At 37.7% G+C, this 22177-nt stretch overlaps 1 protein-coding gene across 3 annotated transcripts in view; it reads right to left on the reverse strand.

Moving 5' to 3' along the window:
* The window catches only part of CUL1 (cullin 1), a 51841-nt gene that overhangs the window by 5987 nt on the left and 23677 nt on the right, over nt 1-22177 (reverse strand). For all 3 annotated transcript variants that reach the window (XM_030508594.2, XM_030508604.1, XM_030508612.1), the window contains 14 exons: nt 18252-18426; nt 16886-17053; nt 15771-15821; nt 14718-14808; nt 13852-14015; nt 9848-10010; nt 7454-7584; nt 4673-4780; nt 4479-4585; nt 3263-3311; nt 2857-2988; nt 2204-2321; nt 1127-1203; nt 281-412 (listed from right to left, as the gene is read on the reverse strand). In XM_030508594.2, coding sequence (XP_030364454.1) covers nt 281-412; nt 1127-1203; nt 2204-2321; nt 2857-2988; nt 3263-3311; nt 4479-4585; nt 4673-4780; nt 7454-7584; nt 9848-10010; nt 13852-14015; nt 14718-14808; nt 15771-15821; nt 16886-17053; nt 18252-18426 — 1666 coding nt within the window. The remainder of the gene's footprint in view (nt 1-280; nt 413-1126; nt 1204-2203; nt 2322-2856; nt 2989-3262; nt 3312-4478; nt 4586-4672; nt 4781-7453; nt 7585-9847; nt 10011-13851; nt 14016-14717; nt 14809-15770; nt 15822-16885; nt 17054-18251; nt 18427-22177) is intronic.

Raw genomic sequence — 22177 nt, forward strand, 5'->3', positions numbered from 1 at the left:
ATACATCATTACATACTGTTAATGAATATTCTGACATACGAATTCACTGCACTATCCATTAGTTTGTGTGCAAGCACAGGTATTCACACAGACTCCACTCCTTCAACCTCTACACTCTTTATTTTAAACACATTTATCTGCACAATGGTCCTTTAAGGTAGGGAAAGACAATTATCTCCAGTGGAGCAGAGCATGAACACGTCTTCTAATGATAATCTGCATCCAGCCCTCTGAAAGCAATCACCACCAAGGGCTGCTATTGGCATGATGTTATCCTTACCTGTAACGTGTATCTGTTTTTGAAACAGTTGGTAACCAATTCCCCTTTCGACAGCTGATACAACCATGTTAATTTCCTTCCACTATGACGACTGGCATAAAATGCAGTAAATCTCTGATAGCTCCGTTCTAACTGTATAAAAACAACAACAAATAAAGAAATTACGTTATTTACCTTCATCTACCATTAACAGAACGTGCTCTGGAACAAAGGAGAATCAAATCTGATCACCCTCCACTGCCATGTTGTCTGAATGAGACAAACAGAAATCCAAAGTATTCAAATTCTTCAGACTGGATGAAGATTTCGGTGTTACGAATTTCTCGTTGTAACACTACAAACCTCAACAAGCATTTCAGTTCCATTCTTTTACAATACATTAAGCAAGGCTAGAAAGGAAATTCCACCACCTTCGTCCTCCAAGTACAGCAGTTAAACATATTCCTCATGGTAAGTATTCATGGCTTGTCTATTCTGGATAAGCCCTCAACAGAAAACTAATGATTGTAATATCTAAAGATTTTACTGGACAAATCCAAAGCAATGGCAATAAAAGTATACACAGAAAAATTGACTAACAAAGATTTTCTTCAGTTCCTGTTGGAAGTTTTGAAGAAAGATGCATTAAGTAGGGTCTTCCCACAGAGGAAAACACTCATTTCACACAGTTCCCTCCTATTACCTTACTCAACTAGCTTGTTCTGAATATCCTCCAGCCAAACAAACACCAGAGACACTTCCAGTCCTCTCTGACACACAACAGAACACGAGGAGACAACAGCCTCTTAAAACAGATTTCTCACATGATCATTCCATGTTCGGATGAACCAAGTGCAAGCGCCTCACCTCAGATGGCAGAGCAAACGTGCAGGACTGCTGGAATGGCCACGATCCAGAACTCAGCACCTGGATGCTGAAATCCACTGGAAAAGAGGTGAAGAGGCTGAGCTCAGGCATTAGTGCCCTTGCTCCTACCCCCCTCTTAAAACACATAGGCCCAATTCTAACACAAGAAGTGGTTCTGTCTTTTGCTCAAACTAACATGGTGACAAATATATACACATATTTTTATTCAGACCATAAACCAAAGGAATTCATGTAAGATACCGCTGTAGATGGAGAGCTTTAAGTTTACTGTGACAGTCACTCCATATTCTCTCATTTGTAGAAGTTATTAGTCTGCTTCTATCCACACAATGGATTTCACTTTTTTTAACATGCAAGTGTAAGAATTGTAAGCATTCATTTTTATGTGTAACTAAACCTCATGACCCCACAATACACAACTGCAAGAACAAACGTTTCACATTTATACCAAAAAAGGCATTTTGGGCAAGTAAGAATAAAGCAAAAACTAAGTAAAATTTGAGCCTGGCAACGCACAACTCTAAATGTAACCCAACAAATAATTATAAATCCTTTAAAGAATTTGTTTCAATGTACTTCAGTGACAAAGATATGTCTTTATGTCTGTATACTTATATGCCTATAAGTAACTGAGCTGTCTAACAACCTATCACACATCCTTCTTCCTTAATACCTTTTACACAAGTATGAAATTCAGCCATATTGTGCTCAAAATCAAAAATGTTTAAAGAAGAAAATCTTTTCAATCAAAAAACAAACCAGGAAGAAATAAAGAAAGAAAAAGAAAAGACAGGATTCAACTTCATTTAGTTACATCCCTAAACACGAGCTGAAAATCAGGAGGAGACTACCCATAACAGAAGATAGAAAGTGCTATTAGAAGACAAAGTACAGACCCAAAAGACTAATTTAAAAACCCTAGATATCATGGTCAAAATAACACTAACTTCAGGGGGGGTGATGTCTCAATCAAGTATTTCTCTCATACAGTGAGCTCTGTAGAAATAAGAGGAAGCTGAACTACTCAACAGTAACTTAGGTAAAGGTGTTACTTACAATCTAATGGTTCTGAATTGGTCAGGTGCTTTTTAAACTGCTCATTCAAGTCCTTGCTTACACCAATATCTTGGAACATCCGCTGCAGCTTGGAGGTATACTCAAAACCACAAGCTTGCTGTATTTTAAAAGCACAGATAGATCAGCAAGACACATTTTTGACATTGGAGAATAGAATAACAAAGTATCAGAGCCTATTTTCTTCAAAGAAGGTGTACAAAGTTCAGTATTTCCCTTACTCAAAGTGCTGATCCCAACTAGACACACTCTTTCACCATCATCAAAAACTGAAGAAAGTTTTCTTTAGAAAGGATGCCATGAAACAGACTACTAGAAGAGTATTAGATCATATTCTGCTTGACCCTGAATGAACAAGGGTTAATGAAATTAAGCAACTTTTCAGCAGTCATTCCCTTGGACAATTATATCCATGTCATTCATTTGGATAAGAATAATTAGGCTTAACTCAATCTTAAATCCATTGGACAGACATGCACTATAAGCTCCTAGGAGATAAAAAAAAGGGGGGAGGGCAGGGAGGAGATGTAGGTTGTGTGTTTTTCTATTATACTTAAAACATGAAAGGACATACATCAATGCTTTCCAAGGCAGCCTCATGACCTGCAGTCATGGGACAGTCATGGAATACTCACTTTTAGCTTAGAGATCATGCTTGCCTCAGCATCATCACTAGCACTGTTCTGATGTACAAGTCTTTTTGCCAGCATTTTAGCATAGAATTTTTGAAACACATCTTTATCCTCAATGTACTTGAAGACAACCATCTGGAAAAGACCAAATAACTTGTAAGGAAAAAACATTATCCATATTATCTATTTACATAAAATAAAGTAAAAGCATAAATCCCATGTAGGCACTTTAAATCTACTTTCTACCAACAAGCCAAACCAAGATGAAGTTTATTACTGTAAAGATGAAATATTAAGTGAGGAAATATACAAAATAAAAGGTTTCCTCTCATCTGACTTCTATGACAATCAAGTATTACTAATTTCTCAAAGCTTACACAGAAGAGAGCTGTACTTATAGACATCTTACCACTTGATTGAGTGTATCTTCCAGTTCTGCTTCTTCTGGATTCTTTGAGCTGCAATTAAAGAAGTGCATTTTTAAAGAGTCTCAAAACTACAGAATTAAAACCACATATGGAAGTATATGGAAATTTCATAAATAAAGGAACACAGATTGAGTAGTTCTTGGATCAAAGACTCTTTAGAGAGAAAACAGTGTAACGAAATGAACTCTTCGCTACTCCACATGTAAGCGATTCTGAAGTAAGTGATTTTTAAACAATAGGCTGAAATCCTGGAACATGAATCACTTGGGACTTCCCAATAGCCTGATGTTTCTCAGGATTTATGGGCTTATAGATGGATTTCTCTCTTCCTGCTGCTAAATGCTAGCTTCATTTCTTATCTTTGATAGTACAGTGAAAAGAAAACAGCTCAGAGAGCTGCCTCTTGACTGCTAGACAGTGGCAAGAACTCATGTGGCACCACATTGTTTTCCTCCATATCATGCTTGTCCATCAGGCATAGCCAAGATCTACCCTGCAGAAAACTAGTATTTATAAAGGAGAAAATAAATCCTTTGCTGAAGGAAGGAGGGGATAGGGGAAAAGTGAGCAAGTTGTTCTGTTTTGGGTTGTTTGGTGATGGTTTTCTTCCTCTTAAAAAAACAAAGCTAAGTTGTCAGTGACAAAACTGACACCAATCCAGTATGAACTGAACTGATCCCAACTCAAAATATGAGCTGCTAAATCGTTTGAAGCCAAATACCTTAATTAAATTACAAACCACAAGAGATTAGAGAGCGTTTTTTGTCCTCCTCAATTTCTGCCCAGATGGAAGAAGATATAGAGGAAAAACAGGAGGAAAGCAAGAGTTTTAATGGAAAAAGGGAACATGCATCTCTTCTTTACAACATAGAACACCACTCAGATTTTTTGGGGAAAACCAAAAACCTTAAGAACCCCTTCTGTTTTATTTAAAAAAGCCCCAAAACCCTCAGTTTCCTATAAGGAAGGAAAGGTCTTATATATTTATTTTTCCTCTCTTCTTAAAAAAAAAAAGTAGTAAACTCTTTACATCCTTTAGGAACAGCCCCACTGAAATTTCTGTATTCAGAATTTGGTTTAATTAATTTTTTTTGAACCATTAAGTTCTGTTTCTGAAGACACAACCTACAACTTCACATGCTAAACCCCTTTAAAACAAAAGAAACCTGAAACAACACTTTGTCTTTGAGGACGTACCTTTTCTTTAGTAAAGAGTCACAGTATCGTGCCAGTAGCTCTGGGGATTTACTGGATGATTGAGCCATTTTTGTCACTGCATTATTATTTATAAATCGACCACAGGCCTATAAATCACAAAAGACAGTGAAATTTTGGGAGACAAAACACTGAATAGAAATAAGAGTTCACCATATGCCACTACACGTACTTACTTTGTCTAGTGCAGCCACAAAGCCAGCATCATTGTTGAATGCGGACATGACTAAAGCATTGTATTTCTTATGGACATCCAACACTGTCTGTACATACATTTTTGGATCCTGCAATAAAGAGAGATTGGTTTTTTGCAACCTGTTGACTTTCTGCATTCTACTTCCTCCACGTTGGAGCTACTCACTGGCCTAAGCAAATTCTTATGGGCAAAGTCTACAAAGTATTAGAAATATTTTGAAGGTAAAATAGTATCCAGACTGGTTTAGGTCCAGGACTGACTTACATTAGGATAAGCTTTCACTTACAGCAACCAGAGTGCACGGTGTGTACTATATTACACAGTACAAAAAAAATACAAAACCACTTCCTCAACCATTGCAAATATGTTCGAAGACAAAAGCTTAATTCGAATCAGGCCTGAGCGAACTGGACAATCAAAGTGGCAGCTGCTACAGCAGATACCCTTAAACCTCTGTAGTAAAAATGTTACAGGTATATCCCAAAGACACACGACTTGGTACAGAGACCTCAGTCATTGCTGACAATTCTTAAATGATTATCTGCTCAACAGCCAGTGGCAGCCAATTGCCCATAAACATCAAATTTATGGCACTCACGTACTGAGTGCAATGTGCAATTACTGATCTCTGCATCCCAACAAGGATATAGATGGACAATAGGGACAGTGAGGGACAACTAAGACACCAGGCAGACAGGGCAGCTACTGCACAACTGCTACTATAGTTTTTAGGCTAAAAGTCTTCAATTTGGACATCAGAAGTTTAGAAGGGTGTATGACCAAAGTTTACAAAACAAGGAGGATGACTGAAAAGATGAACAAACACTAAAAGCTGTTTTATAACTATGGGGCACTTGATAAAAGTGATAGGAAGCAAGTTTAAGACATACAGTAAAGAATATCTTTTATAAGGTAGTGGACTTCTGCCACAGGAGACAGTCTATTGGAAGCAGATAATATCAGCAGGTTCAAGATTGGATTAGACAAACTCACAGACAACAGGTTCATAAATGAAAACTAAAAGGACTGGGCATGGACGTACTCCTGTAACACTCCTATTGAGAGAGCTCTGGATGCTGGCAACAAATGGCAAGAGATGGGCAGGGTTGTATCGGGATCCTGAAAAACATTTCCTGTTGCCACTGAAGACAGACATAAGCTAGGTGGAACATTGATCTAATGCTGCGCTTGAGATAAAGAACTGAAACTCCCAGACAAGAAATTCAAGTGGACTTGAAGGACATTCAGAAAGGTGTTTACTGATTACAGGGACTTAAAAAAATAACCAAAGGCAAAAGAAGCAGTAATCCTCTGACTGAACAGCAGACTTGTTAATATAGTTAATGAAGACGAGAGCACAATTCATTCTGCAGTAGAAGTCTAAAATAGGTCAGATGAGTCAAGCTGGTGTGACTATTTCTCTCCACTGACTACAGAGAAATTGAGCATTTCCTCAGCTGATTATGTGTTTAGACACAGTACAGATAAATGAAGTTAGGCAGAATCCACCATAGAATCACAGACTGGTTTGGGTTTGAAGGGACCTTAAAGCTCATCCAGTTCCAACCCCCTGCCACAGGCAGGGACACCTTCCACTAGAGCAGATTGCTCCAAGCCCCTGTGTCCAACCTGGCCTTGAACACTGCCAGGGATGGGGCAACCACAGCTTCTCTGGGCACCCTGTGCCAGCACCTCAGCACCCTCACAGGGAAGAACTTCTTCCTTCTCATCTCAATCTCCCCTCTGTCAGTTTAAAACCATTCTCCCTTGCCCTGTCACTACAGGCCCTTGTCTTCCTCTTGCATTTCCCATGGTTTTCCAAATAGAATAAAGCCATTCACCAAAAACCTAAAACCATCAGAAACTTGCCCCACACAGTCCCATCTAAGTCATAAGTCTGAAAGATGTGTCATGGTTTCAGCTGCAAAAGTTATTTTTCTCCTTCCCAGCAGCTGGTGCAGTGCTGTGTTTCGGCTTCAGTCTGAGAACAACGCTGATAACACACCGATGTTTTTAGTTGTTGCTCAGTAGCACCTATCCTGATCAAGGACTTTTCAGTCTCATGCTCTGCCAGTGAGGAGGGGCACAGGAAGCTGCAAGGGAGCAGAGACAGGACACCTGACCCAAACTGGCCAAAGGTGTATTCCATACCACAGCACGTCATGCCCAGTATAGAAACTGGGGGGAGTTACCCAGAAGGGACCGATTGCTGCTCGGGTCAGGCTGGGTATGGGTCAGCAGGTGGTGAGCATTGTGAGTATTGTGCATCACTGCTGTTTGTTGGGGTTTTTTTGGTGGTTTTTTTCTCCCTTTCCCCTTTTAGTTTTATATTCTCTTCCCTTGTTATTTCCCTTATTATTATTAGTAGTAGTATATTGTACTTTAGTTATTAAACTGTTCTCATCTCAACCTGTGGGGCTTACATTCTTTCGATTCTTCTCTCCATCCCACCCGAGGAGGGGAAAAAGGGGTGACAGAACAAAAGCTCTGAAGGGCTCCCCACGAAACCCACCAAGAACAAACCAAAACCAAACCAACAACAAAAAGAACACAAAACCCAAAGCTCAAGGACTAGTAATACAGTGATGTGACTGCTGTTTTAAGCCTGCTATCAACATTTGAGAACTGTCCAGTCCTCACAAATTAAATCAGTGAGAGGGAAAACATAAGCAAATTGGAAATCGTATCAGGAAGCATCCACCCTCCCCTAATGTAAAACCGGCAGCAACCACACACAGACTTATTTTGACGGTGTACTTGCATTTAGAGCAGCTTCTCCACATTTCTCAATTGCAGCTAGACCCTGATTATGAATGTGGGTTTCCAAAAGTTTTTTCAGCTCTCCGAGGCCATCCTGGATTCGAGATACAAGGTTATACATGCGACCCAAGTCTGAAAAAAAAAGAAAGCCAACATCTCCCATTTGTACTAGCTATGACTCCAATTTCTTATTTACAAGTTGCTAATAGGAATTAAAACATCCATCATCAACAAAAGCATATGTGCAATTGCTCCTGTAAAATGCCAGAGAAAACTACAGCAAAAAGATTATACGGTATAACAAATCCTTGCACTAACATGGAAAGATAAGACTAGTTAAAGAAAAAACCTGTTAAATATTATGACCTGTTTTACCTTCACAATGCTATGTAAAACTTAAGAAGAAACTAATTTAATTACAGAAATAGAGTTACTTCCGATTTCTAGTTTCCATAAATTTAAAGAGGTGATATGATTTAAAAATGGAGTTAACCCCAACTTATTCAGATAAAGATTGAAGTGTTACCATGAATTAGGGCTGCCATTAGTGTTACTGCTGGCTGTGCTAAGAGTACAATATTCTCCTGCTGACCACTGTCCTTCAAATCTTATTCTGAACAGGACAGTTCTCTAACACCACCTGGAGCCTTTTGTATATTAACACCTTCCAAGGAAAGAAAAGGTTCTGAAAAATGCTGCCACGGAACAGAACTAACAAAGGTAAAAATAAATTGGATGTCACTACAAAGATGTTAAAGCTTCGTGTTAAAATCTCAGCAGTTTGGAGCCAAGACTTCCCAAAATCGATTAGTAATTTTGGGAAGTCTCATACTGAAGAAGGTTTTTGGTTTTACTATTAATATTCAACATGACAGATGCTTTGTACTTTCTTAGTGAAGAACTCTTATCTTTTCTAATGACCAATTAATCTTAGAAATAACCCAAATAAAGGTAAAACCAAAGACATGTAACAGGACGGTGCTCAAGACACAAGGTACTACTTTTCCTTTTTTACCCTGACAAACTTCAAGAATTGCATCATTGTGACAACTGTATTAAAGGCTCACATAACCCATAAGCTTCATAAAGTAAAAGGAAAAAGAAAAGCCTAGGAAGGCCTCCAGAGTCCAGAAATAATTTTCTAGTTCATGCTGTTATTATTTCTATTGTCAGATGACATTTATAAAGTCTTATTACTAGTCAACACCCATCTGTATCGAAATCTCTTCCAATTACAGAGTAAATACACTTATTTACAAACACAAACAACATCTAGTTGTGCAGGATAAAATAATCTTCTATTTACATTTGAAACAGGCAACTTCTGACCTACTAATCATGCAGAATTGCCCTTTACTATTTTGAAGCATCTCCTAGTTATCAACGTGATGATTACAGTAGTTAATTCATAGTTGCTATTTTAATGTTGATATATAAAGAGACAGAGACACAGTTGCAATTCACAACTCTCAAATGAATGGTAACATCAATAGTAACTTAATCATAGTATCTCTTAAATTCTGTCATTTTCCCTAAAGCAGTATTACAGCTATTGCTTTGACTTCCTCCATTATGAAATGGATTTCATTAATTTTCCAACTGGAAAAATCAGAAACACCATTCACCTTACTCATCTGCACGATGCATATGAATTATTTGGCCCCAGTTTTGACTTATTTTGTGCTAAACATTACCTCCTGAAGAAACTCGTAAAACACAACTGCCAATTCCTTAAAGATACATAAATGTTTTGTTAATCTGTACTTATTTTAGAGAAATCACTGAAGAAGTCTTTATTCTACGTGTTCTCTATGAAGGTATAAACTTGATCCATTAGTGGCACTTGAAACTCATTTTCACAGCTAAAAATTATCTCATCCTTCAGTGATTTCTACTCTTTCCTTGCACTTCATATGCAGTTTTATGTATCTTGCATAAATACAAAAACTATATTTTAGAAGCTCTGTATTTGCTTCCATTCCACTTTTAACATTTCCTATAAATACTTCTAGACAACCTGGATTTTAAAATTCTCAAAGATCCATGGATTTAAGCTGAAACAGCTGGTAAGACTCTTGGTCTGTTTTTTCTTCTCACATGTCTCTCATGCAAGCTTCAGCTCTTCAAGTGCTCTCGAAGCTCTTCCAGCCATGTTAAGAGAAATTAAAATTAGTGCTGTTTTGCCTTAATATTTGAAATCAGAATAGGCCTCTTGAGGCAATACCCTCAGCCATCCCAATTTAATCAAAAGCTGCTCATCCATCAGTTTAGTGTCTCTCTTCTCTCTTAATCTAGGGCCTGAACAAATCACATTTAGCAATCACAAGAATTTACATTATTCACAAATCATCAGGGAGAAGCTCTAAGCCTAAACCCAGTGTTTGAATCTCCTTGCCTTCATTTTTGTCTGCATCCAACAAATTCTGAAACTCCGTGTGAAATATCTCCAGGTGCTTTTCAATAAGTACTTGTTCACATTTTCGTGCTAACTCATCCTGTGTGCTCTCATGGAGATAGACCTGAACTCTACGCTGTTCCTCAAGAAGGCGAGCTTCAGCCTGCAGAACAAAGATACAAACATGAAACGTGTATGGAAGGCAGAACAGAAATCCAACAGCATTCATCTAGAAAAACACCACCAAAAAAATCAAACGTCTCACTAATGCAGTGTTATGGTCCACCTACTTAGGCAATTATTTATCTGGAAATCATAACATACATATGGAATTGATGTTTATGTTGATGATAATATTATATACTTCTTCAATAGGGGGGAGAATCACAGCAAGATTGTTTTGCCATTGCTTCTGAATAAGAAGATGGAAAAATGCTGTCAGAAGAAGAGAAAGCTGCTGACATGAGAGGCTGCAGTTTTAGCATCAGCAAGCTCTCCATCTACAGAGGTAGTTTTGTTTAAGACAAACATGAATATATTACATGCCCCCACAAAACTAAAAGGCAGGAAACCTTATTTATTTAAACAATTTAGCAGTATGCCCATGACAAACTTATTTGAATGTTCTCGTCTACATTCTTACACAGAAAAGCTTCCCAATAATCTAGAGTCATTTAAATTACACTAGCATTTAATTTGGCACATAAAATGCTACAGAAGTTTATCTTCCTGGCAAACCAAAATTCTAAATGTCACTCAAGGAACAGTACTTATGCCAAAATGCAAACCTGAAGATGTTTATACAATAACCTCTATTTTGTTTGCAAAGGCTTTAAAGATTCACTCTACAGGCCATCTGTAATTGCAGCACATTATCAGGGATGAAGTGCACATGCTCCCTTATTTACATTATTAAAGCCCCAAATTATTTAAATTAATAACATCACCAAGAGAAGAAAATTAAGTTAATGCATTTTCCTGGTGTTTTGGAATACCAGCTAAGCATGAAAGATCATATTATGGACAACAACAACTACAGAACAATTTCACTGCAAGTACACTGCAGTGATACACAGATGGCTTTAAAGAATCTTTGTCACTGTCAGCTTCAGTCATTTCTGTAATAATTTTGCACTTAGCTCTTGTGATATGGTCCTGGATTATCCTCTCCTAGAGTTAAACCAGTACAGGCTTATACGGAAAAAAATAAATAAAAAAGTCAACTGTTTGGAAAGGGCTGTAACCTCATGCTTCAGAGTACTTGCCATTTCTTACCAGTAAGGAATAATAATCAATTTCCTTAGTGATAGCAAATAACAGCAAGTCTGTCTGATGAACACTGGAAGCTACGATCAGACTAGCAGGACTACTTATGTTCAACCAATTCTGTATTTCTGAGTGCAGGAAATGCTGCCATTGTAACACTGCTTCTTAAAGTATCCTCAGACCTTCACTTTTAATGTTAATTGTCAACTCACTTTGAGCTCCTTTATGAAAATAAGTATTCACTCTGACTTCAAATTTTCTTATACTCTCTCGCTTGTGTTCTTGTAATTCCCTTTTCCTTTTAAAGTCATATTTCAGAAACAAGGGGAAAAATAATTAGTTCACACAACAGTATCTTTGCCTGTTTTAACCATAAAGATCAAAAGTTCAGTTCGAGACTTTATTTCAAGGGACAGTCTTAAGAAATACTGACCTTTATTCCCTACAGCACATCAGACCGTGCCAGCTTTACTCATGAGTTCTGGCCTGAGAAGAAAAATTCATAATCCTTCTAAACTCAGTAAGTCTGCCTGTGTAACTACATACACATATCCTAATTCTAATTAAGATTTCATTGAGTATTCCACAAGAAACAACCACAGTTCTACTGTATCATGGTAACATTGATGTTATGCTGGTGTGCACTAAGGTACTCCAACAGGTTTCTGGTTTACTTTTGCAATGCTATTTATCCCCAATTAGAACTCAATGCACAGTGCTTCAGTGAGAAAGTCAAGCAAGCGTACTAATAGCAGATTACTGTGCTCTTAGTTCATACTTCCAACAGATGACTTTTAAGACCTTCTTACTGCTAATATGCCACCTGACTGCTGGACAACTTGCAGCTTTTCACGCCAGTCTCATTTAAGGTGTTTCATAGCAGAAAGGAACCCTAATTCTAGCAATATCTGAGTAATAATTATGGGGAGTACTTCTCTGTTCCAGGCATTTAAGTGGCATGCAAGATTACAATACCCAATCAAAAAAATCATTAAGTTTACGAAACTTCCTTGTCATGTGTAAGTAAAAAATGTGAAGAATTCCTTATGCATAATGAAGTAGGATAAAACCGAAAGACAAACCTATCTGAATTTTAGATTAACAGTTCTGAAAACTTGCATGACCTCTCTCATGATCTCTCCAGCAAAGCACGCAGCCCAGAGATCAGACAATTTGTTCCAATGAACTAGCTTTTCGCTTCAATTCGTACATTTCTCCTCTCCCTTAGGTCACATCCCTTAGTTTGTATCATTTTGCAGGCTCTGATGATATTTGCTGTAGAGTCTAATACACATCTTTTTCAATTTCATCAGTTAAATCCCAGGAAATGAGTAATGAAAACAGTTTCTTGTTCAGTTTGATTTCAATATATGCAGATTATCTGTAAGGAGATGCCAAGACAGCCCAAACAGCTTGTTTACATCTCCAGTGTATTAATTTGAGCAGAGACTTAAGGCTATACAGTTTCTCACTGAAGATTTCCCCTGCCTTATGCTAGGTTTATATGTGCTTTCAGCTTCAAGCAAAGCAAGTTGCTCTTTTGTGGATTTTTGAAGTCTTGAAGATTGTTTGGGGTACTAATAGGTTCTTTCTATTTGCCGCTAATCTCTAGTTCCCGAAATAGCAATGACCTTCAGACAGCTTTTTACTGTACTGTACCAAGGAAGCTTGGATGAGCCAGTCATTCAGGTTATGAATGACAAATTCCCTTACTCTGTTTTAGGATGAAAGCAAGACAGGAAACTGAAAGGGAAGTAGCAAAACTAATAAATTTAACAATGACAGAAAAACAAACATAGGTAGGTCTGGGAACTACTGGGAAACTATCCCAATCCACTAAAAGCAGGACTTGTTTTACTGTGGTATTTCTAGGACTTCCCCACGCACACACTTTTTTTTGGGGGGTAAATCACTGACTTTAATGTCAAGACTCAGACATGATGTGTTCTGCGGCAGAGTTACACAAAAGAAACACAAAGATAGTGCAGGGAGGGATGTGTATCTGGTTATTACGTACTCAAAAAGATGATTTTGAATTTATTTTTTTTCCTTAATTAAATGGAAAAAATGAAGCAGCAATTCATAGCCAGGAAACATGCTGAGAAAAATATATAAAGCAGCACTTGTCCAAGATGGAAGATGACCTATCTATTTCACATTAAGTAAGACTGACCCAATAACCAGGCTAGAAACAGTCAATGTTTATCCAGCTTGCTCTTAATTGCCCTTTCTGAGATCCCCCAAATCAGTAAGAATTTAAATCTGTCCTCTGTTGAGCAGAAGTATTGTGTAGTGTTCACTACATTAAAATATTCTGAGAGAATTAAAGCTAATTCATCATCTACTTCCTTGGCCAGCTTGCTCAGGAAGAGATTTCAATAAATGTCCCAACACACAGTTCCTTGTATAGGAACAGTAAATTTGTAGGTCTAAAGCAGAACGACTGTTTTGGTGTCTTGAGGCCTACCAAAATGTGAATTTATTTTAGCATTCTCTTCCATTTTGCCCATTAAGAATGCTTCAGACTTTCGTTGTACTTACTGAAATACACTAAAGGAGACAAACTCAGACCGAATAATCATAAAAGCAGATCACCAAAGGGGAAAAAGAGCTAACTGTTTCTGCAAAATAATCAGCAGTTTAAGAAACTGATAATAAAAGCCAAGAATTTCTGTTACTTTACCTCTAAATAAATATCTGTATCCAGAAATAATCACATAGCTTATTAAATAAATTACCTTCTTCATGTACTCTGTGACTGGGTTCTGTTGCAAGAATTCAGTACTTTCTCGTGTATAAAATCTCTCTGTGTCAGCAAGAAACTGAGATTCAAAGGATTCTTTATAGACTGTTAGTGTAGGTCCTTTTGCAAATGCATCATCTTCATTCAGCCCCAGCTCCACTAAAACACACAAAAAAAAGAGCAAGTTATGACAAAATTGTCTAAAAGAATGAAGCAGTCTCTTGCAAATAACAGGTTCCCTCCTAACTTACATGAGTTATCAACTGGGACAGTATCAGCACCACTTTTTAAAACTTTTAAAAATATGTATTTATTTGGCACTTAAAAAAATAAGTAGAACAAGACATTACTTCTGGAAACTGCACTTTCTGATGCATTACTAAATGGATGATAGGATCTGGAAAACTTCACTATCTCAAAAGCTAGCCTAAATTCCCCTTCCATTTTTCCCTCTTAGAGTTCCAGATTGCATGCATATATGTTTTTCTTATCAATTAAACTAGTCATTAATCTGCATGGCAAAGCTCTCCATTTCATGCACATAGAAAAAACCAATCCCGCTACGTTCTTTAAACTATTATGTTTCCCCCCTTCCAGATTTAATTCCTAAATAATTGATTTGTAAGCAACTAACACTCTTGTCTATCAATTGCACTTTCAAGTTTTGCGAGTATGGTACAATCAACTGTAAGTGTGCCAAGGGTCTCTACAAGCACGAAGTTAAACCATAAATAACTACATTTATTTTACTATTAAAATCTTTACTGGACATCCAAGGGGGTGGGATGCTACTTCTGGGCTGTGATAGGGAATATGCGTTTATTTAAGAGAATAAGAAAACCTTAGAGAAACCTCACTTACCGTAAGATTGTACAACTCCGCTGATCAGCCTTGTATTGATAGTTTCGCCATTTCTTTCCTTTTCAATCAATTTCAACACAGCATTTGTTACCTTAGAAAACAGGGATTAAAAGTAAGTCAAGCAGAGAGAAAGCAGCTGGTAGGTAAAGCATAGTATATAATGAGGAGTGTATTCCTATATTCAAGTCAAGCCCCTTGAGAACTAAATTTAAAGTACACCTGAACAGACATCACAGAGTATGCTACACCTTTAAGTTCAACAACATAATTACAAACCAATTTGTGGTGAGCTGTAAAAGGGTATGAAAATGCTTGGGGTTTTTGTTCCATTTTAATTTCAAAAATCACCTTCTAAACCAACCTTCTCTTTGTTTTATACCTGAAATACAGGAAAACTTTGCAGTAAGAGCTGAACTAACCACCATAAAGAAAGCTATCTGTTTATGCTGGTAAATACTGTGCTGCAACTACTGTTCTTCTAAACTGAAATCTAGCTAATATTTTCATGATGTAATACAGTCTTTCCATCATGAAGTACTAGTAAATAAGAGTAAAATCAACATACATGAATATAATATTTTGTTGTGATGGAATGTCTTGTTTTATATTGTGCCGATTCACTAATTAAAAATATTCAAACTGAATGGTCCAGGCATCAATGTAAAATTGAAGATTCACAGTAACATTAAAAAAGACCAAAATCCCAGGCCTGCCACTATCTGTTCTCACACAATCTTGACTCTCAAACCATAAGGCATGACCATCAGCCTGCATGGCTTGGAAACAGCTGAAGTTGTTATGTTATTTAACACGAGCCCCAAGGGTCCTCTCAGCAAAGACATAACAGTCTTGGTATCAAGGTTCAACCACACACACACAGAAAGGCCTCAAATATTCATCTTTTTAACATTAAAGGAGAAGAGCAGAAGGCTCCCTTCTATATTCTGAGACCACCCCTTCCCCCCTTCAAATCCTCCTTGAAACAGCTACTAACAATATATAGAACTAATCCTATAAAGTAGCACCATAGATATAACATATACATATATATACCTGCTTATTTAATGGCCTGAATAAGCAGTCCCTCCAGGTCACCAAGGCAAGCTAGAAGGAAAGGAAGGGAGATGAAAGATGAAATAAGAAAGTATTCATACATACACACATACACATGCAGGATAACTCCTTAAGGAAAGCTCATATAGTATGCTAAATAATTGGAACTGCTTTTAATTATTATTATGTTTTGGCACACACATTCTCATCCATCAAGACAATAAAATTACCATTTGCTTTATTACAAACTCTACCTAAGATATCTCCTTTTCAGACAGTGATCCACTGCCAACTCCAAAAACTAACAAACCCTGCAAGTCACTCTGACAACATACTGCCTTTTTTGCTGGCGATTTTCAGGCTGACAGAGTCCCTTAGCATTAGGCTAGTGAAGTTAAGAGGGAGGGAAGCAAGAATACCAACTGTTTTTCTACCATATGCAAAGTTATTTTAGTGAAGCAGTAAAATAACATATCACTTCTCTAATGCTCCACCAGCAAGGACAATAATTATCCTTTATTTAAAAAATACCCAAGTACTTCTAGTGATCTAAAATACAGAACTTCTGCTCTGTTCTTCCCCTGTTTATATTACTTTACATAACAAAAAAATTATCAAGATCACATATCAATCTTTCAGAACTGTACCAAAATAACTTATATTACAAACCAAATGTTGACTGAATCTTAGCAGCTTGGATGCTATAAAATTAGTAGAGATGTATTGAAGTCAACAGGGGAAAAAAAAAAATGCAATTTACTTCTCCATTCTATATTTGAAACGCTTGACTGAATTCTAAATGGAATGACAAGGCCACTCTGAGGCACACAGACAACAGTATAAGCAGCAAATATACAGAAACAGACATCCCTTGACAGTCTAGTACTGGTAGCCCCAGTATGTACAAGGCAGATTGAACATCTCACAGCTTTAGACCTGTGGAATTTTTACAGATATCCTGGGGTGGGAGTATGGGAAGGGGGGGAGTTTTCTACTTTTCCCACTTCTTCAAAACTTCTGTGAACTTCCTACAAGTTTCAAGAAGCAATCTGAAGGCCAATAATGCAAACATGACAGATGGAATGGATAAATCACTTACTTCAAAAGCTACTTACTGAATAAATTTCATATATTCCTTTACGACCTTCATCGCACTCACGACGAACCCAATGTCGATTGAGGTAGGCACATATCCCGTTCAAGACTTTGCTTGAAAACCTGTAATCTTCCCACTGTTGAGTGTAGAATTTCAGCACACTCTCATCCATCAAATCTTCACCATCCTGAAATAACAAGTTTGCAAGTACTGTTGGGTAATTTTAAGGTACAACCAAGATATCTAAGAGTGTACAGCTTGACTGTGTAATAAATCTACACCATGCAATATATTTATAGGAAACATACTGCTAATACATTCAATTCTACATTAATAAAACAAGGCCAGTATGAGATTTAGAAATTAAAATACTGGTAAAAGAACCACCACATAGCATAGACAAAGCTCCAGAAGACAGTCCCATCCTCCTGTGGGATAGTAAGAGGGCACCACATGAGAAACAGCCAGCCGCACCAGTAAGTGAGCTAGGTAGAACAAGCCAGTGCAATGGCAATGCAGTCAACATGACAATCTCCCTAAAATACATTGCCTGCTCCCACTGCTGCTACTTGGGGAGGTGAAAGAAGCAAGTGCAGATGGGGTCTTCTCTGGGACCCTCTCAGGTAGAAAACAGAACCCCATTCTCATGGAAATGGGTATGGCATCTTGTTTGTTCTTGTTACAGAAATAAGGTAAGGTTGTAACACATGCAAGTTCAAGTACATTTCCAAACTGGAGCACTACAGCCTGAATGGACAAGGGAATAAAAGCAAGAGTGCATTCTGGATAAGACTTCCGACACCTTTATGCAGCTTCATAAGTTAATTACACAATAGACTTGAAAAGACACCAAGAATTCTTTTATTATTGCTCAAAACTAAAATCCCCAAAGTTAAAAGCATGATTCCTTTCCAAAAATAACTACGAACCATTCCCTTACACAGCAGCCCAATATCCAGCTCTATTAGTAGTTTATTTATTAAATCAAATTAATAGCTACCATCAGGCATTTTCGACATTACAGACAACCATTTGTTCAGTATTAGTAATATGCTGGTTTCTGGTTACAAGTCTAGCTATTCTTCTTCAAGATACAGGACAGCTTAAGATGGCATATAACATTACTTCTATAAAACACAGAAACACTGCTGTGGCTTGAAGAGGAAAAGCAGTTCACAGGTACTGTGAACATAGATAGCAACTGATCTACGCCCAAGGTAAAGCCTCCAAAACATTCCAATGCCTAATAGAGCCAAAAGCAGATTTCAAAGTCATTCCATTTACTTCCAGTGGCTTCATACACCTCCAGGTTTGTTCATACAAGCTTCGTTCAATCAGCCCAGATTACTACTACAAATGCAGATTGATCTCATGACTCATCTTACCTTAAGGAGATTTGTCAAGTAGTTCTTCAGAAATTCTTTTAGCCGTTTGTACAATTCCAAGCCAACAAACTGGGCACCTCCAGGTGTCTGGCCCTTTTTCGATTTAGAAGGAGGTACTCCAGCTCCCCGTGCTTGATTAGACTGGTGTACACTAGTACAGTAGTTATAAACATGACTGACAGGAAAGTTAAGGAATACGTATGTGCCAGCAAGGGACATTAAAAATATAAATAAAGCCAATGTTAATTTGAATAAGCTATTTTTATATGACTGTAAATGACAACCGTAATACATTACAAGACTCAGCAGTCCACATAAAATCAAACCAAAGCTAAGAAAATTAAGTCATTTTCAGCAGAATTATCTGTAGCAGATATGTGTCAGACTGAGTGGCCTGCAAATACTGACAACAACATTAAATTTACCTAACACTTGCTTAACAAAACCAAAACAAAACAGTGGAATTTCCTGATAAGATTCTTTTCAAGGTTTAAATGGAATTTATTTGATTTATTATATTGGCCTTCTACATATACATATGCTTTCATTTGAACAGGAAGACATTTCAACACTAGCCTCAAGCAACATTCAGTAGCTGAAAACACAAAGGATAGTATTTTTGTGTTCTTTCGAACACAATCCTTGATAAAATATTTGGCCATTTAACACCAGCAGACAGGGGACAAACCTAGAAAGCAGTAATGGTGAGACACACACTCAAATAAATGCACACCATAAGATGAGATTCACCAAAACCCAGTTTTAGGCTAGAAGTATAAACCCAACATTTACATACGAGGCAGTAATGATTTTTGCCCTCATACTAACACAGCCTACAAGACTTGCTGTATCTGCTAATGTAACAGTTCAAGAAAACATTGCTTTCCGATCCAAAACATTCAGAGTTCTTCCAAAGTAATAAGTGCAAGTCACATTGCTTGAAACATTTCAAATAAGAAAGCATCCTAAACGAAGCTGCAAACCACAAACAAGGAAAATAAACTAGCTTGGTAGCACTCAAATTCAACTTGATGAGGACTCAGATCTGACAACAAAAGTCACCTTCATGACTCTTCTGGCAAATGATTAGGCAACAGGAACAAAGCTCCTGAGCACTCACCCTTCTACTGACAGTCTGAGGACAGGCTTCTGAGTCACATACCTTGTTAGAGAATGTTGCATTAAGCAATCCAGAAGATCTAATTTGGTTTTAACTTCTGTTTTAAATTATGTGCCAAGCTTTAACCACTAGACAGGCTTCCTTCACGTTATGTCATGTATTAGGTAATTAATACATTGCTGAGATTTGCTTTTTATCATTCCCTTCAGAAAGGCCAGCACAACATAGTGGAAGGCATCAGCACAATTAAATATCAAGGAACTTCCAACTCCCAAATATATGTTGCATTACAGTCATTATGAACAAACTTTGCCCTACATTAACCCTTTCTGAACACACATTTCTTACTTGTTACCTCATCCAGACGCCAAATAATTAGATTTCCCATTATATCAACCAATAACAAAAACCCTTCATTTGTGCTTAGCCACTGAACCTTTATCAGCCTCTCTTATCTCCCTCAGTCACTTATTTCCTGGACATTAACGATTTCTTCCAGCTCCTAGTCATCTGTTTGCTCAACTTTCCTGGCACTGTTGCTAATTTTACCATCTACACTTCGGTTTCAGAATTCCGTGTTCAAGTGAGGAACGCCACACAGGATAATTTTTCTCTAGATATACAACTTACTTGCTTTTTACAAACAAGAAAAACAAGGCTTACCTCGCAGTTTAACTTTAAAATAGTTAATATAAGGTCCTCTGAATTGTGTATGGAAAGTCTCACCATCATGATGCAAGGAAATTAGGGCTGATTCATAAACACCCAGTTGGCAGTCTTGCCTCCCTCTTCCCCTAAACTCTCCTATCCCAAGTGGCTGTGAGCAAGCCTAAAAATAGGAGGATTGTCCAGATGATAGGTAATTCTTGCTGGTTTTGTAATTACTCCTTGACAAAAATATTCTTTCTGTTCTTCCCCATGAATAATCACAACAGCCTTCAGAAAAATAAAAGATCAAGGTTAGAAGACATAAGCCTTTTTCTAACCCCATACATTTTACTATGAAAACCAGTATTCCTTGTGAAGTAAACATTTGAGAGAGACTGAGACCTTCTGTCCATGCCTGACAGTAATCAACACAGAGCTGGAGTAAAAATATGCCAGTAATGCCCATCTTCACCTGTTATTCTGGCTTAAGTCTTGCTAGCCAAAGTGTCTATATGACAGCACATCTGAAATGCCCTAGGTTCGTCATTCTAGGCAAGTCAAAGTGAAGTTTGCCTGTGCAGAAGACAGTTTGCAAGTGTATATAACTGACATATTATACATAAAAGAATGCTCTCTCACACTTTGTTTACAATCTGTGTCCCCATCTGCTAAAGCCAAGCACTGACAGAAAGAGTGACATACTCAAAGCAAAATCAAACTTGCGCTGCTTACAACAAAGTGCATGTCAGTCCATCTGAGAATCACAAGAGGAATGCTGTGAAAAGAATTCTTGGTTGCAAGAATTCTTGAAGGCAAACTAATCCCCCTCAACTGCTTCATATGCTGGAAGCCATATACATATCCAAACAGCTATTAGGAAATATTTCTGTGGGCATTTGCACAATTCTGCATAGCAATTTGTATACTACAAGCAGCAGAGAAGTTAATTCATAAACAGAATAGTTTGCAACACAGTGAAGCCGTGCTGCTCCCAAACTCCAGATCTGGCCCAGCAAACAGACAAACCATCTACAGGAAAACAGATCAAGATCAATCTCCGCTAACTTCCGCCTTTCTTAAAGCAAAGGAGAAATGATGTTTACTTATATAAATTAAAGTTTAAGGTAGAAGACTGCAAGGAAGTTTACAAATTGATTCAGCATGGTGCTGTTTGAGACAAATTTCTTTTCAACACTTTATTCTCTGAAACTCTTCAAAATGGGATAAAAGACCCAGCCAAAGACAGATTCATTTTACCACCTTTGTCTTCAATATAATTCACACTACCTTTAGCAACCTTGACTCAGTTTCTAAAGCTGGGCAGTGCAAAGGAAAAGAAACATAATTTAAAAGATAGCATGCTGCCATGCCACAATGAATTTACGGCCTCGTAGGAGATAGTTTCCACCGAAAGCAATGTTCCTGACACACAACCCACCTGGAGGGCTTACTTGCCACCTGCTTTTCCAGTGGCATGGGAGTTCATGCAGGTAACCAGTGATATGGACTGGGGAAGTGACTGCCACTACAACTAACTGTTGTCCCTGTTCCTCAGATCCTGTGCTGATCAGATCAGAACTTCTATGTCCAACATAGGAAGTGAAACAGGCTCTTTCAGTAGTAGTGCATATACTTTCTGAGCTAGGATGCCATCAAAACACAATCTTGAGCACACCACAGTCACCTGTAACCTACCCTCTGTCCCAGCAGAGCACCAAAATACTCACACAGTATTTTTTCCTCCAGAAGCAATTGCAAACAGAAATTATGAGATACGTGTCAGTTTTTTAATTCAACACACTACAGGAAAACACTCAGATTTTACACCAATCGGTGCAAATTACTCAGTTCCACGTGAGTCCCTAATTTTAATTTTTTTTATAAAGAAAAATAGTTCTCCAGAGGTAATAACTGATTTCCCTTTCAGCAGCACGGGGCCCTCACAGTTCTTCCATTTTACCACAAAAAATTAACATAACTGGTGTAAGTCTGCTTGAAGAACAGATACGTAAAATTAAAAGGAAGGGAAGCAAAATTAATACGACACACCACAAAACTATAGGGCAGAGACAAACAACAATGCAGCTTTTAGAAAGGAGGAAGGCAACCACAACAAAAGCTGAACTAACCAGAATCTCTCTCTCGTTACTTCTAGTCT

This window comes from Strigops habroptila, chromosome 1 (assembly GCF_004027225.2).
Source record: "Strigops habroptila isolate Jane chromosome 1, bStrHab1.2.pri, whole genome shotgun sequence".
Taxonomy (NCBI): domain Eukaryota; kingdom Metazoa; phylum Chordata; class Aves; order Psittaciformes; family Psittacidae; genus Strigops; species Strigops habroptila.